Source organism: Leptonychotes weddellii, chromosome 5 (genome assembly GCF_054177405.1).
Source record: "Leptonychotes weddellii isolate Sample4059 chromosome 5, ASM5417740v2, whole genome shotgun sequence".
Classification (NCBI taxonomy): Eukaryota; Metazoa; Chordata; class Mammalia; order Carnivora; family Phocidae; genus Leptonychotes; species Leptonychotes weddellii.
In genome coordinates this window covers 149,461,398-149,477,729 of record NC_138373.1, presented here as the reverse complement: position 1 = coordinate 149,477,729, position 16,332 = coordinate 149,461,398, and the positions used below count along the sequence as shown (strand labels likewise).

Here is a 16,332-nt window from a genome sequence, read left to right as displayed (position 1 = left end):
AGACAGTAACAACAGAGTGTTGAGCGTGGTGGTTGATTGACAGATGCACAGGGGCTGTGGAAGCTCAGAGAAGGGCATCTCTCCCACTCGAGGAGACTCAGAGAAGGGTCTCCAAAGATGATGCCTAGTCTGGCATCTGGTAGCATTTTCTCCCATGGAGAGTAGAGGGAAACGCCTTCCAGTCATAAAGAGTAGCAACTGCAAAATTCAGGGAGAGGAGAGACATTTAAGCAAATTCTGGAACTGTAAGGGATTCCCACTGGCTGGAAGGTAGATTGAAATGAAGGCGTGAGATGGGGCTCTGCCAATTTACCTTCCTTGTAACCTTGGACAAGTCACATAACCTTTCTGCAAACTGTTCCCTGAGATATCCAAAGGTACTGTTTGATAAGCACCTATGAACATCCTCTGTAAGCCAGGCACTGTATCAGATTGCTGAGCATATAGAGTCAAATAAAAGCTACAAATTCCTACTCTCAGGAAGCATGTGGTACAGATACCTTACAATGTGTTATGCAAGAGTTATGAGCCAAGCACTACAGAGAAGGAAGCAATTAATGCTGCTCAAAGAAGAAGTGATGACGGGGTGCCTGGGTGGCTCAGTCATTAAGCATCTGCCTTCGGCTCAGGTCATGATCCCTCAGCAGGGAGCCTGCTTCTTCCTCTCCCTCTGCCTGCTGCTCTGCCTATTTGTGCTCTCTCCATCTCTCTGTCCAAATAAATAAATAAACAAAATCTTAAAAAAAAAAGTCATTATAAGAAGTGATGAGCAGGTGTACCCCCAAGGGGAGAGAGAAAAAAAGCATTTCAAATTGAGCAAAGGCAAGGAGCAGGAAAAAGGCAGTGATATATTCCTAGAGCCATGAGGCCACGAGTGGTGGTAATGTACGGTTGGGGAGCAGGGAAGACAGATCTGGCTGTGACTCCAGCCTGGGACACACAGAGGATGCTTATACCCCCCGCTGCCCATGACAATGACGGTGGGTGCAGAAGGAAAACCGAGGCCCAAGCAAGTCCACAGGTCACAACACTTCACCAGGGGCCTCAAGGGCAGACCCTCCGAGTACCACCACCTGGCATCTTGTCCAGGCCCAGTTCCCTAGCGACTCCGAAAAGACAGGCTTGAGACAAGCCCAGCCTTTCATGTCGGGTACTGGGAAACAGAAGCCCCCGGGCCAGGGTGACTTGCCCTATAACCACGAGGTCGTACAGTTGTGTGTGACAGACAAGGGCCACAGAGCGTCCTCTTTACGCCCAGTCAGGGTCTTTTGCCCCCAACCAGCACTCCGCCTTCGAGGAACTTCGCTTCCTCCTTTGTAAAATAGAGGGAAGGAATCTTCAGCACCTCCAGTTTTTGGAAGACACTGAGGCAAAGAGGTAGGCGATGCAGGAGTTTGCAAGACCCGGAACCACGCCTCCCTCCCGCCCTTTTCTCCCATGAGAACCTCCCCCGTCTCCCACCTCCTTCCTCCTCCTCTTCTTCCGGACCCTACTCTAGGGCCCGCCCTCCACTTCCGGCCCCTTCCCCGAGGGCCACACCTTCTTCCGGTCCTTCCCCGAGAGCCCGCCCCCTTCCGGTCCCTCCCCCGAGGGCCCGCCCCCTCTCGCGGTCCTTCTCGAGAACCCACCCCACTTCCGTTCTCTCCTCCTCCCCCCCTCCGCCCCAAGAGCCCCTCTCTTCCTGTCCCTAACTGAAGCTCCACCCCTTCCGCTGTGCCGCCTCCCGCCATCCCCATTGGTGGAAAATCCAAGGGGCGGAGGGAAAAGCTCCAGGTTGTCTGTCCCCGGAAGTGATGCTCGGAGGGCCCTCCCCTGAGGAAGTGACGGCAGGAGTGCCCTTGACTGGAGGGGAGGGCCGGGCTGTGCATCCCTCCGCTCGCGCTGCAGGGAGGTAGGAGGCTCGTGGGGGTGGCTCGAGGTGGTGTCGTGGCGGAGACACGCTCCGGGCCTGTTCCTGCGCTGTCCGGCGGCCGAGCGGGCGGGGGGACCTGTTCTTCGTTGAGCCGGGATCCCCAGTGGCGTCCGATTCCCCAGTCCCTCCTCAGACACGTCCTTTCTTTTTTAGAACCCCCTACACACTCCTGTTCCTGAGCCTCTTAGTTCCCCTTGAATTGTTGCGATTCCTCTTTCCTGATCCTTTGATAACCCCCTTTTCCCTTAATTTCCCATTAAAACGCCTATTAAATGAGTAATAAAGAATTTGCAGACGGCCTTGGGTTCCAATGTTGACTCTCATTCAATAGTTAGGTTACTTTGGGCATGTCACAATTTACCTGAGCCTCGGACTCCTCATCTGTGATGTGAGCAATACTGTAGAAACTTCCTCCAGGGTGATCTGGGAGAACTGTAATGTGTATAGGCCACTTGGGGATGGGGATGGACTTGGCCCTTAGCAGGTGCTCCGTAAATATAGGTTCCTCCCTCCCTTCTGTTGTAATTCCGCCCACATCCTGACTTCTTTTTGGTTGTCAGCCCAGTTTTCCTGTCCTGGTTTGCCATTCCTTCTGCTTTTTGATTCTCATTCTTCACTTAACCTCTACTCTAGAATCTTATGTATCATTTCCTGGCATTATTTTTCAGGCCCTGAATCTTGAGCCCCACAGTACTGCCCAGATACTTTTCTTTTCCTAGTGTATTGACTTCCTGAACTCTTCCTGCCTTTTTCCCCTCACAGATGGCTCAGCGACTTCTCCTGAGGAGGTTCCTGTCCTCCATCATCTCCAGGAAGCCCCCTCAGGGATGGTGGGCACCCCTCACCCACAGGGCCCCGCAGTGCAGTCCTGGTGACCTGACAGTAATACCCAACCAAGCCCGGTCAATATACACCACCAGAGTGTGCACAACGACCTTTAACATCCAGGATGGACCTGACTTTCAAGACCGAGTTGTCAACAGTGAAACACCAGTGGTTGTGGATTTCCATGCACAGTGAGTCCTGGGGGTCAGCAGAAGACTGGGGTGTTGCTTGTTCAGGAATTTATTGAGTACCTGCTGGGTCTCAGTCCCACGTTTGATGCTTCTCAAACATAGTCTCATTCCAAAGACCGATAAGACCCAACCCTCGCACTCAAAGATTGAGTGTAGTCTGATAGGACACAGACTAGTGAACAGTCTTCAGAGCTCACTGTCACTGGCGCTGAGAAACACTCACGTTCTGTATCTCACTGCCCAAATGGCTCAGAGTCCCCTTCAGCTTGGACCAAAGCAGGAAAAATAGGACAATCACATCATCTGGCTTTGGGTGTATACCAATTCCTGGCCCTGCAGATAAGTTGAGTTTTAACAACCAAAACGGGGAAGGGCTGGCAAAAAGTTATCAGTGCCACCACAGTGGTACCCAAGCACGCAGGGGACGGGCAGGGTTTTCTTTTCAAGGCTGTAGAAGTTTGTTGTAGGGGTATTTAAACGCTGATAGCCTTCTGATTGTTAGCTTGGCCTTCCTCATTTCCAGACTTTGGGTCCTGACTAGCCACCTGGCTACAAAAGAACTTGGACTAAACCCTCAGATTGAGGCATCCTTGTGTAGCCTGGGTTAGAAGTTGGAAGGCCTTCTGGGCAAATCTCTGACAGATTGTTTTGCTTTCTTTCCCGTTCTTTCTCTCGGACTCACCACGTTGCCTTGCGCATGCCGTCTGATGTCCTTGCGCTTCCCCTTCACTGACAGTTGGAGATCAGGTCTTGCAAAGTGGGTTTTTAGGTGTTTTGAGTTCATTAATTGACATCTCTGAACGGAAAGGGTTTTAAAGGCCGAGACTTAAAATAAGGGTCGTCGGCCAGGGGTTCATGGCCAGCAGAGCTTTCTCCCTTCCTTGTAAAGCAAGGACTTCCAAAATGAATGATAAATGGGATGATGCCTCATTTTCTTCTCTGACCAGAAAGTAAGACATGAATTTGCTTAGTACCCTGGAGATGACAGCCTGTTGTCACAGAGCTCACCACCCAGAGGGGAGCACCTGTGATGAGTGCAGTGTGAGCAGTTGACCCCGGGCCTGGGAGATCACAGAATAACCCAGGGCTCAAAGAACACATTTGGAGCACAACCTTGGGTTGCAGTCCCAGGGTGCCTGTCAAGCTCTGGGACCTTGCCACAAGTTCCTTAACTTGTATGGTCCTTAGTTTCTTAAGAAGGTGTTTTCCTTTGTGGGGTTGTGGGTTTGAGGGCTCTGGGCAGTAAAAGCAGAGAAGGTCCTGGCATGTGACAAGCATGTTGGAGACGCTCCCTAGCATTGGCTTCTCCTCCCCGTGGTTCTGGGTCCATGAGGTGTGTGAAATAACTGCATTTTAGCGAGCACGTTGAGCCCCATTGCCTTAGTGGATTTCTCATCACTGCTGTGAGAGGCATAATCTCTCTTACTCGAAAAGAGGAAACAGGCTCCAGAATAGTCAGCTGGTTGGTGAGGAATCTCTGTTTGAACCCAAACCTTCTAACTTAAGATCTCACATTTTTTTGTATGATGGTGTATTTCTCTTACGTGTGCTGAAATAACCTTTATAAGAGTCTTCTGATGAGGACTGTGTTTTAGGAGCCTGTGACCTCTGAAAATCCCCCCACTGCAGAGTGCTGGCTTTACTGTTTGGCATGTCAACATTATAGGTTAATATTCAATCACTGTACACAGAGCTGAGAAGGGCAAAAGGCCCCTCAGAAAGATGTGGCTCAAGAGAGGATTCTGGGGAGACAGAAGATCGATGGCTAAGCACTCTTGTGACTGGATGCTTCCTCTCTCCCCTTCTGAGGTGGTGTGGCCCGTGCAAGATCCTGGGGCCAAGGTTAGAGAAGGTGGTGGCCAAGCAGCATGGAAAAGTGGTGATGGCCAAGGTGGATATTGATGACCACACAGACCTCGCCCTGGAATATGAGGTATGAGTTGGCAGGGGACTGCCCCAGTGCGGCTGGTGTGGGGGGTGCTTGGGGACCACCAGTAGCCAATAAGGGTGTCTCGGTTTTTTCTAGCGTGCTCAGGAGTTCAGGGCACTTTGCAGTTGTGACTCTGTCGAGCCTCTGAGCCACTTGTCTCTTCACCACCTTTAGGAAGTGGAACGTATGATCTAAAACACCAGCTTATTCTCTGAGTCTTGGGACATGGATGCATTCCTTTGTTCATATATTCATCCGTGCACATATTCAATCAGCAGTCACATGGGAGCCCTGGCATGTGCCAGGCATTCGTGACTCTGGCACAAGAAAGACAAACTCCTTGTGTCCAGCACTCTTAGTCTAGCAAGAGAACAACAGGTAGACAGATCATTTCACCATATGGTGAGAAATGCTAAGAGCAGAGGTGCACAAAGGAAGGACTGATTGTTGGGGAGGGGGGTGGAAGGGTGGAGGAGGGAATGCTTCCCACTAGGAGGACCTCTGAGTGGGGCCATGGAGAATGCATGGAGAAGGGCCACGTGCACGGCACACACTGAGACAGGAGGGAGTCTAATGTGTTCCTTTGGTGTGTGTGTTCAGAGTCTCTTAAATGCCAGGTGCTGTTTCTTGGTTGTTGATAAGGCAGTGGACAAAGTAGACAAAATCCCTGCCTTCGTGGAGCCTACATTCCAGTTTATTTGTAGTTTTTTTTTAAAGATTTCATTTATTTATTTGTCAGAGAGAGAGGGAACACAAGCAGGGGAAGCGGCAGGCAGAGGGAGAAGCAGGCTTCCCGAGGAGCAGGGAGCCCGATGCGGGGCTCGATCCCAGGACCCCGGGATCATGACCTGAGCCGAAGGCAGATGCTTAACTGAGCCATCCAGGTGCCCATCCCTCTAGTATATTTGATGGGTGGTCGGCACACTTTTTCTCTAGAGGACCAGGTGGAACATACTTGAGGCTTTACAGGGCATTGGTCTCTATTGCAAATACTCAGCTGCCACTGGAAGCAGCCAGAGACAGTATATAAACAAATGGGCATAGTTGTATGTCAGTAAAACTTTATCCACACAAATAGGCAGCAAACTGGGTTTGGCCCATGGGCCATAGTTCACTGATCCTGCTTTAGATAATAAGTAGAGTGGGAAAAAGTAAATCAGGAAGAGGAGGTAGGGCTAAGCATGGGGCTGGGGAGGGATTCATTTTTAAAAGGGTGGGCAGGGTGGGGGGGCACCTGGCTGGCTCAGTGGTGTGTGCGACTCTTGATCTCAGACGTGTGAGTTCAAGCCCTGCATTGGTTGTAGAGCTTCCTTTAAAAACAAATAAGTAAGTAAATAAAAAATAAAAGGGTGGACTCGGAAAGGCCTCTCTGAGAAGCTGACATCTGAGCAAAGACCTAGAGGGAGTAAGGAAATGAACCAGGCAGCTCTTTGGAAGAGCAATCTAGGCAGAGCAGACATCAAATGCAAAGTCCCTGTGGTCAGTGTGAGCCTGGTTTGCTCACAGAATAGCAGTGCCTGTGTGCCTGGAGCAGGAGATGCGTGGGGTGTGGGGGCGTCCTCCCAGCCTCGGAGACCAGGACAGCTGGAGAAAAGGGAGAGGTGCACTGCAGCTGGATGGCCAGCATGGAGAACTGAGCAGGGAATGAGAAGACAGGCTGTGGGGGACGTTGGCTGTGGCCAGAGGGGAAGGGGTCAGGAAACCATGCTGAGGATACCATTATTACCGAGCCGAGGTCATGCCTGGTGGCCTGTGGTTCCCCGACATATTTGATCTGGCCTTTGGGTTCTTTTTTTTAAATACCGAACCAGATGCTGGTATCTAAAGCAGAGATTTCACATGAAAATCCAGATTTCTGGTTCTCTTTTTTTTTTTTTTTTAAGATTTTATTTTATTTATTTATTTATTTTTTAAAGATTTTATTTACTTATTTGAGAGACAGAGAGCATGAGAGGGAGGAGGGTCAGAGGGAGAAGCAGACTCCCCGCCGAGCAGGGAGCCCGATGCGGGACTCGATCCCGGGACTCCAGGATCATGACCTGAGCCGAAGGCAGTCGCTCAACCAACTGAGCCACCCAGGCGCCCTAAGATTTTATTTATTTATCAGAGAGAGAGAGAGACAGAGGCAGGCAGAGGGAGAAGCAGGCTTCTTGCTCAGCAAGGAGCCCGATGTGGGACTCGATCCCAGGACCCTGGGATCATGACCTGAGCCGAAGGCAGACGCTTAACCGACTGAGCCACCCAGGCGTCCCCAGATTTCTGGTTCTCTTGACGATCTGGCCAGAGTGAGCCTCCATCCCTCCTTCCTTCTGGGTAGCCAGTGACTGAAAGAGGGGGCCTGTTCCCTTCAGGGTTTGTAAGTCCAGGCTCAGCGCTCATGAGACCTGCTCAAGTAAAGGTGCCGCCTCCAGCTGGTCCCCATGGGGGCAGGGGTGAGGATAGGCTGGCCGCCTGTTGCACTCGGGTGGGAGTGATCACCCACGGGAACATCTGCCCCAAACAGAGGCAAAGGAAGTAGATGCTGGGCAGGTAAAGTCACTGATGACCACTGCGGGTGGAGGAGGGGGTGTTACTGAAGGAAGACTGTCCATGGCACTGAGCAAGAGATTTGGGGCTGCTCACAAGGGCTTGTGGGGAAGGGACGACTTGCTGTTTTTGTGTTTTGTTTTGTTAAGTAAACAATACCCCCAACGTGGAGCTCGAACTCACAACCCCAAGATCAAGAGTCACATGCCCTGGGGCGCCTGGGTGGCTCAGTCGTTAAGCGTCTGCCTTCAGCTCAGGTCATGATCCCAGGGTCCTGGGATCGAGCCCCACATCGGGCTCCCTGCTCCGCGGGAAGCCTGCTTCTCCCTCTCCCACTCCCCCTGCTTGTGTTCCCTCTCTCGCTGTGTCTCTGTCAAATAAATAAATAAAATCTTTAAAAAAAAAAAAAAAAAGAGTCACATGCCCTACTGAGCCAGCCAGGTGCCCCGAGGCACTGTTTTTTTTAAAGCTCTCCCACTGATCTTTCAGTCAAGGGGGCACTTAACTGGCCATTTAGATGCCCCTGCCTTTCTCCTCCTTGTCCATCCCTCCCCCAAAGCCCACAGCAGCTGCGGGGATGAGCTTAGGGCTGGAGTGGCTAGAACATCCCTAGGGTAACCAGCAGGCATAAGGTGTCTTAGGCCAACTCCTGCCACCACAGCAATCAGCCTCAGCCAGTGGAACTTCTCGGCAGACACACCCTGAGTGCCAGCCCTGCTCCAGGAATTGTGCTTAGCTGGTACAGATGGCAAGAAGAATAACCCATCCCCACCTGCATTCCAGGGAGCCTGGTGATATCGGGCTGGCCACTGAGGTCCTGTGGTCAGGCCTGGAAAGTGTGTGTTGGAGGTGGGTCCCCTTGTAGGAGCTTCTCACTCCTCCCTCTGTCTGCTGTCCAAATCGTGTGTCGGTCACACAGAAGGACCTCAGGGTGCTTGGGCCCACATCACATGGCTCTTGTTTTGCCAAGCCCTGGGCAGATGTCACTGCAGTGCTTAGGAAGCTCCAACTGGGGTTGTCCTGACCACCCCCTCCGCCAGCCCTTTCCTTCCTTCCTTCACACCTGTTCTTTTGGAAGAGAGCCTGAGGAAGAAGTTGCAGCTGAGAGATCCATGGTACCTCCTGAGACAGCTTCCTCCTTTTCCAAGTGTTGGATGAACATCTGGGAGAAACTGCTTTAAGTTGTATTCAGGGAATTTGGTGCCTCTCCCCGAGCTTTCCTGAACTCTGCCCCACCCCCACGCCCAGCACGCACCCTCAGGGTGAGTCTCCTTCCTCACACAAATTCCCCTTGCACCACACCTCTGCTTAGGTCAGCTGCCCACCCTAGAACTCCACTGTCTCCCAAAGGAGAAGGAATGGAAAGGCTGGGGGCCTTGGGGTTTTGGTGTCCCCACCCCCATTTGCGCATTGCCCTGGCTTGACCGGAAAAAAGCTCCCTGGTCTCCCAGCTCCTCGTCCCCACTGAATGGCTGGGCATTCCCTGATCCTTCAGACCTTGCCAGCTACTGGGGGCAAAGAGCAGATCCAGATGTGGACCCTTGAGCCTCTATGCTCTCCTCTGGGGCTTCTTCTGGCTTCACACTTGGAGCTGTTATCCTTTTATTTTCTCCTCATATAGAGAAGGCCCTTTAAAAAGTATTAGAAAAACAGCCAGGTAAGAAATAATGAGGGTGAAAAGTCACCTGTCGTTTTACCATCCCAACACAATCACGTCACGATTTGGGGTAACTGGTTTATGCTTTTATTTGAATTTTTTCCCTTTTAATGTTTCATGTAACTTCATAGTTCATTGAATAATAATATTTCATTGTTGCAAAGTATAGCACTTTAATCATTACCATAGCCCCTACTTCGAAAGTATTCTAAATCAGTTCTTCACAAACATGCATATGATCTGGGATGTTGCTTAAAAGCAGGTTATGAGGGGTGCCTGGGTGGCTCAGTTGGTTAAGTGAGTGCCTTCGGCTCAGGTCATGATCCTGTGAATCGAGTCCCGCATCGGGCTCCCTGCTCAGCAGGGAGTCTGCTTCTCCCTCTGACCCTCCCCACTCTCATGCTCTCTCTCTCTATCTCATCCTCTCTCTCAAATAAATAAAATCTTTAAAAAAAAAAAAAAAGCAGGTTATGAATCGTAGGTCTAGGAAGAGCCTGAGATTCTGCTTTGCTACAAGCTTCTCAGTGACCACTGCCAGCAGTCTGGAACCAAACATGAAAGAGCAAAAGTTCCAAAGGCCTATGCTGACCTTCTAGGGGGCATGTGAGGGTTCACACCTGGTGGTGTCCATCTCATGGGTTTGGACAAATGTACAGTCACATGCATCCATCATTACAGTTTTGTACAGAAGAGTTTCACCATCTTTAAAATCCCCTGTGCTCCACTTTCTCCTCCCTCCTCCCCTTGGGCCCCTGGCAACCACTGATCTTTTTACTGTCTCCATAGTTTTGCCTTTTCCAGAATGTCGTATAGTTGGATTTGATTTTTTGAGTAGGCTTCATGCCCAGCTCAGAGCCTGGCGTGGGGCTTGAACCCACAGCCCTGATCAGATCAAGACCTGAGCGGAGATCAAGAGTCAGACACTTAACTGACTGAGCCACCCAGGCGCCCCCGGATTTGATTTTTTTAATAGTAGTTTTTTTCCTGGGGCACCTGGCTGGCTCAGTCAGTGGCGCATGCAACTCTTGATCTCGGGCTTGTGAGCTCAAGCCCGACACTGGATGCAGAGATCACTTAAAAAAATAAAATCTTAAAAAAGTAATAATCATAATAATAGTTTTTTCCAAGAATCTTCCTGGGTCCAAAGGCTTCTCATTTGAAGCGTGGAGTCCGCCTTTCGGCGCTTCCCTACCTGGGCTTCCTCGCCCTGCCGGGACTCAGGAGCTCTGAGGCCAGTGTGTGGCACAGTTAGACGTCACGACAGCAGTCGGACAGATCTCGTGTCAGACCCCAGCTCTACCACGTAGTCACTCAGCTCTCGGGCCTCGGTCTTCTTCTCTGTAAAGCGACCCCACCTTACGGTGCGAATTTATGAGGTCGCATCCGCAAGTGGTTAGTGTCACCCCGACACGTGAGGAACCCCCCGGTATGTAGTGGCCTAGCTGACGGTGATCTTTTCCTTTGCATTAGCTCCGCAATTAGCCAAGAAGGAGGTCGCCGGCCTATGTGACAACTGGCACGGTGCCTGTCCCTTGGTGGGGCCTCACAGACAGGGGACGGGGGGGGAGGCAGGGGGAGACTCAGCAGGATCACTGAGCTCCATGGCCATGTGGCCAGTGGACTGCAGGTCCGTGGGAACAGACCACACACACACACACACACACGAGTCCCCAGTGTCTTGGGCCCAGCCTGGAAGGTTCCAGGTGGTGTCGCAGAGCAGGAGGAGGAACAGCACGGGGTAGCACGGCTGCTCATCTTTGCTGCAGCCGCTTGGTCCCCTCAGAGCTGCCAGAATGGAGGGCGAAGCCGCGTTCCTGCCCCACGGCGGCCCCTCTTCCACTTAGATCACATTCCAGAGGACTGTGCCAAGGACCTGTGCGCTTCCATTTAAGGCAGTGTTTACCAGCACCAGCCCCTCCTGATTTGTGAGCCAGACTCAGGATCCACAAAGCCACATCCTCCTCCCTCGGGGGAGGGAAGTCCAGCCCCACCCCAGGTACGACAGCAACGTCCTGGGAAAACCAGCCTCTTGGCAAGCCCGTTGCTGTGTGCACTTGTCTGATTTAGACTCACCCTCCGAAGGACGCCCTTGGTCAGTAAAGACTAGACCTTGGAGTATCTGCTCTACGTCTGACTGCAGCATGGCCGGGCGTGTGCATGCACGCATGTGAGTTTGCACAAATGTGATCGTGGCGGGCCTGGTCTGGAGTCTCTGAAGACTGACACCACTCCAAGCCACCTCAGCGAGCGTAGTCCTACTTGGAGGACACATAAAAGCCATTAGACCACTTCTCATAGGACATACAGGTTTTATAGCAGTTAAAGAAACAGAACAGGATGGGATCCAGTTAATGCTTGAGCCTTGTCCCTCAGTTGAGTGGCTGGATTCGAGGTGCCCTTGCTGCCCTCACAGGCCACTAGGGGGCGCATAAGAACACAGCTCCACGGGCACCTGGCTGGCTCATTCCGAGTGTGTGATTTTTTTTTTTAATATTTTATTTATTTATTTGAGAGAGAGAGGGACAGAGAGCACGAGCAGGGAGGAGAGGGAGATGTAGGCTCCCCACTGAGCCGGGAGCCCAATGCGGGGCTCCATCCTGGGACTCCAGGATCATGACCAGAGCTGAAGGCAGACGCCCAGCCGACTGAGCCACCCAGGTGCCCCCGGAGTGTGTGACTCTTAATCTCAGGTTGTGAGTTCAAGCCCCAGGTTGGGTGTAGAGATTACTTAAAAAAAATAATAAAATAGGGCACCTGGGTGGCTCAGATGGTTAGGTGTCTGCCTTTGGCTTGGGTCGTGATCCTGGGGTCCTGGGATCGAGTCCCGCGTCAGGCTCCCTGCTCTGCGGAGAGCCTGTTTCTCCCTCTGCCTCTGCCTCTCTCTTTCCTTCTCTGTCTCTCATGAATAAATAAATAAAAATCTTTTTAAAAAATTAAAATAAAGTCTTCGAAAAAATAAAACACACAGCTCCGTGCCCGCCCTGGTGCACCCTGCACGGGTGGCACAGTCCGGAGCAGGCGTCTCTGGGCCCTGGCCTGTGCCTGGAGGCAGGGCGAGCCGCATGCTGGACTTTGCCCTTCATGCCACCTCCCGGGCCACAGTCATGAACAAGAGCAGGAGCCAGCGGTAAGACTACAAACAGTAGCGCACGCATGGTCAGCCCACTGCCCGTGGGTCCACCCGCACATTCCCTCTGCCACCCTCATCAGCCCCTGGACAGTCCTTGAAGGAACCTAATGGGACTAATACGAACAGGGACTATGTCCTCTTCCCTCTGTTTGTCCACCCAGAGCCCATTAGGGGCGGGGGGGGGGCAAGGCCTGCCACGTAAAGTCAGTGGGGGCGTGGTGGCAGCCCCCCGAGGCGTGAGAGCGGGCCGGTGTGGCCTGCAGTTCTCTTGTAACGGACCTGTGCACCATGTGAACGTCCGAACTCCCCAGTCTGGCTCCCCGGGATGACTCATGGGCAGGACGGCACTCAGAACGAGTCTCAGAACAATTCGTGAAGACTTGGTATGTTTGTGTAAACTGCTGTTGTTACTTTGTAGTTAACATGTGTAAGAGAAGAATGTTTATCTTGTTCTGTTTATCCGTTTTCTAAAAAATGTCTACAAATGTCAGGCAGAGGGCCCAGGCCGCAGCAGATGCTTGATGCCAGAGTGAGCAGTGGGCCTCATGGACGCGCCATGGAATCTGTATGGGTCCCCCTGGGGGACTTGAAAAAATGCTTCACAGGCCAAGAATGTTGCCTCCATCCCCCCTAATAAATAAACATCAGCGCATACATGGCTGAGCCCGTCGTCCCGCACTGTCCAGTGTGAGTCGGTGACTTTCTGGACCCTGCTGGCCACGCAGGCAGCGAGCGAACGTGGCTCACGCGGGGCCCGTGGTACACTTTCTGACACGCTCTCTGCGGCCACCATTTGCTGAGCGCTGCATACCAGGCGCTCGGCCAGGTCTGACCCTCGAGGGCCCTGCCAGGTGCAGGGCGCCGTGCCGAGACCGCTCGCCTTAGCTCGTGCAGCCCCGGGACCTGGTATCCGTGTGCTCAGTGGCTCCATTCTGCAGATGGGAACAAGGAGACGGAGTGATGAAGGGGCTTCCTCAGAGCGGCCCGACTTCGGGTCAGCCACTTCCAGAGCCTGACCTCCTAACCACCCAGCTTTATCTGTGACTCTTTCATCTCTGGCCTAAGCCTTCAAGGTCGATGCTATCGCCCCCATTTTACAGAAGAGGGCGCCGAGGCCCTGAAGGTGGCGTGGCCTGCTAGTGGGCCGCAGAGCCAGGACTCAGACCCCAGCCCGCCCCCAGGGCCGGCCCGCCCCTCGGGGAGCTTCTCCCCGCCCCCGCCCCTGGCCTGCAGCTGTGTGGGCTATTTTCATCCCTCCTGTCATTGCAGCCAAACCACTGGGCCAGTGAGTCAGTCCTGCGGTTGGGGGAGGAAGGGGACTGCCGGGAGCCCACAGTGGAAAAGCCCTGCGGCACCCCTGCACCAAGGGAGGGGGCCCCGCCCGCCGCTCAGGCAGTCGCTGCCCTGCGTACACCACCAACCAGCCTTCTCCACAAAGGCTGGGGAATGGCTGTTGAGAAAAGCTCGCCTCCGGGTGACCTGGTCTCCTTTTGTCTCCTCCACATAGGTGTCAGCTGTGCCCACCGTGCTGGCCATCAAGAATGGGGACGTGGTGGACAAGTTTGTGGGCATCAAGGACGAGGACCAGCTGGAGGCCTTCCTGAAGAAGCTCATTGGCTGACAAGCAGGGAAGAGGCCTGGTTGCCCTTGCCCCCCTGGGCCCCTGTGGTTCCAGGAGGGCCCCCGATAGAACTCCGAGCCCTTCCGTGTTGGCCCTTCCCGCCTCCTCCCTTCTGTCCGGCCCCTGTGGGCCCATGCTTTGGAGACCGGGCCCCCAAACACGGGAGCCTTGCGTGCTTCCAGCCCGTCTGAGTGCCAGAGGAATGGTGCTGCTGCTGATCTGGGGACAGCCGCCTCTCCCCGCCCCCCCACTGTCTTTTGTCTGCTCCCACTAGGGCTCGTCCGTCCTCCCGGGATGCTGGAGAGAGCCCCAGGCCAGCCCCAGGCCAGCCGGCAGGGACCGCTCAGCCCACATCTCCCTGGTTCTTCTGATCCGCACCCCGGTGCCTGCCTCCTGCATTTTTCTTTCCTGCCTCTGTTTTGTAAAAAGGAAGAAGGAAAAAAGAAACCCAAACAAGTGAGAGTAATCTATAATTCTCTCATTTTTTGTAGGTCTGTAATAAAGAACTTTATGTGGTCCCTTCTACCTCCTACTCTGAAGAACAGACCCTGGGCTCCACACTAAATTACCCTGTAGCCACCACCCCCCAAAGAGCCACCTCCCTTCCTTCTTCCCAGGCGCAAGGGCAGAAACACACACATGGGGTAGGACGAGGGGGGAGTCCTCAGACCCCTGCCTTGGGAAGCCTCACTGTGAACAAACCGGATCAATAAAGCTGGGGTTTGCACCGTTGACAGCTTCCGTTCTGTCTGGGCTCTGGAAGCACTTGGGACCCCTCCCCAGGCTGGGCGGCTGTCCCTGCTTCCTGCGACTCCAACACCCTCTTGCCCTTGACCAGCCAGCACCCCCTGTTCCTAACACTGTTGTCGGTGGTGGCCGCTGTCCTGGCACCGCCTTCACGCGCAAGTGAGGCAAGAGGGTGCCTACTGTCCCTGTTACGCAGATAAGGACACTGAGGCTCATGGAGTGCAGGGCCAGGGTTTTTACCCAGACATGGTTGCCTCTGAAGCCTGGGCTCCTGCACCTGATCCCTTTGGTGCTTCTGGGCCTTTCTTCTCCGCTGACCGGCACATGGCCACTCTGGAAAGCCTGGCGCCCTAGGGGAGCTGGGCCGCTTTTCCTGTGCATGCCATGGGAACTCCTCAGCCTCGGGCCCAGGCTCTCTGTCCCTTCTTGTTCCCAGCTCCCCGTGGCCCATGGAGGAAGGTGCCAGGCCACCAGGCTTGCCAGCCAAAATAGCCTGCCCCTTCTGTCTCCCTCTTGGGACCGAGGTGCCAGCTTCCTGCGAACCATGGGGGGCTTGACAGCAGGGGTATCCTGGCACCCTTGCCCTCGGCCCTGGGGTGCCGTGTCTCCTCCTGGGAGCATTGTCCTCAGTGGCTCTCGGGTTGCTCTTGAAAGTGCCTGAGTCACACCAGGGTCTCGGAGGGGTCCACGCCAGCACCGGCTGATGCCGGGGAGCGGGGCTGCCTCAGAAGCAGCCCCTGAGTGACCTCTGACCCAGGACCCGTCACAGGCACGCGGAGGGGAGCTGCGCCAGCAGTGGGCATTGGCCGGTGGGGGCCGAGAGCGCTGGAAGGGTGGACGACAGCAGCTGGTGCTGCTAGGGCACTAACTGGGTGCCCCCCGACCCCACCGCGGCTGCACAAGGTCAGCGTCCTCACCCTCGTTCCCTTTTACACATGAGACGCACTCAGAGGTTGAGGGCCTTGTCCAAGGTCACGGGGCCCTGGGCTGGGGTTTGAGGCCAGGTGGGCTGGCCCGTTCCCGCGCCTCTTCGGTCCCGGTACAAAATGTAGCGTGTGATCTTAGTCCCGGAGCCAGGGAACACGGCAGGCCGTGGCGGCTCGCTGGACGGGAGAGACGCCCAGGCGGAGGTTGAGCAACTTTCAGAGACGCCTGGCAAGTAAGGGGTGGGCCAGAGTTCAAGGTCAGGGTGCCGTGACGCCCGAGCTGGGGCCCTGCCACAGTACCCCGCCGCCGCTCCTTAAAAGGTGCCCTTTGCCAAGCACTTTCTACACACATTACCTCATTTAATTCCTGTCTTGTGAGGCAAGTATTATTTCCACGTTCCAAGTGAAAAAACCGGTTCAGAGAAATTGACTTACCCAAGGTCACGTCTAAAAAGCCATGATGCCAGATTTAAACCCAGGTCGGGGTCTGGCCTCTCCGTCGCTGGCAGGTGTGAAGGGCTGCCAAAGGGCCTCTGCACCGCCCCGGACTCCCCGTCCTTAGAAGGTGTGCTGTGGGCTGGGATAGGCTGGGGGCCTCCGCCGGCCCAGGTTGGCAATCTCTGCCCGTGTGGTTGTTCGTGGCGTGAGTCACTGGCTGGGAGCACAGAACCCCCGGGGTGATCCCGTTTGACTAATTCCCCGGCTCTGACCTCACCGGGACGCGGCTGGCTCTGCATCGCAGCCCCGCTGCTGTCCCCTGGGAGCCCCCTCGAGCTCCCAGCCTGTGAAACAGGGGTCGGCTGTGCGGCTGCAGGGCCTGGTGGGCCCGCCGTGGGGCAGGGGGACCAGCGCCAGCCTCTCAGAAGC

General features: G+C 54.3%; 1 protein-coding gene across 1 annotated transcript; it reads left to right on the top strand.

Annotated features, from left to right (window-relative positions):
• The first annotated feature begins 1,741 nt into the window (after positions 1–1,741).
• Positions 1,742–14,524, top strand: TXN2 (thioredoxin 2). The gene is made up of 4 exons (XM_006746028.3): positions 1,742–1,891; positions 2,675–2,928; positions 4,738–4,861; positions 13,679–14,524. Exons 2-4 carry the CDS (start codon positions 2,675–2,677, stop codon positions 13,790–13,792), a joined length of 492 nt encoding a protein of 163 aa, XP_006746091.1. The 5' UTR covers positions 1,742–1,891; the 3' UTR covers positions 13,793–14,524.
• Positions 14,525–16,332: the final 1,808 nt, after the last annotated feature.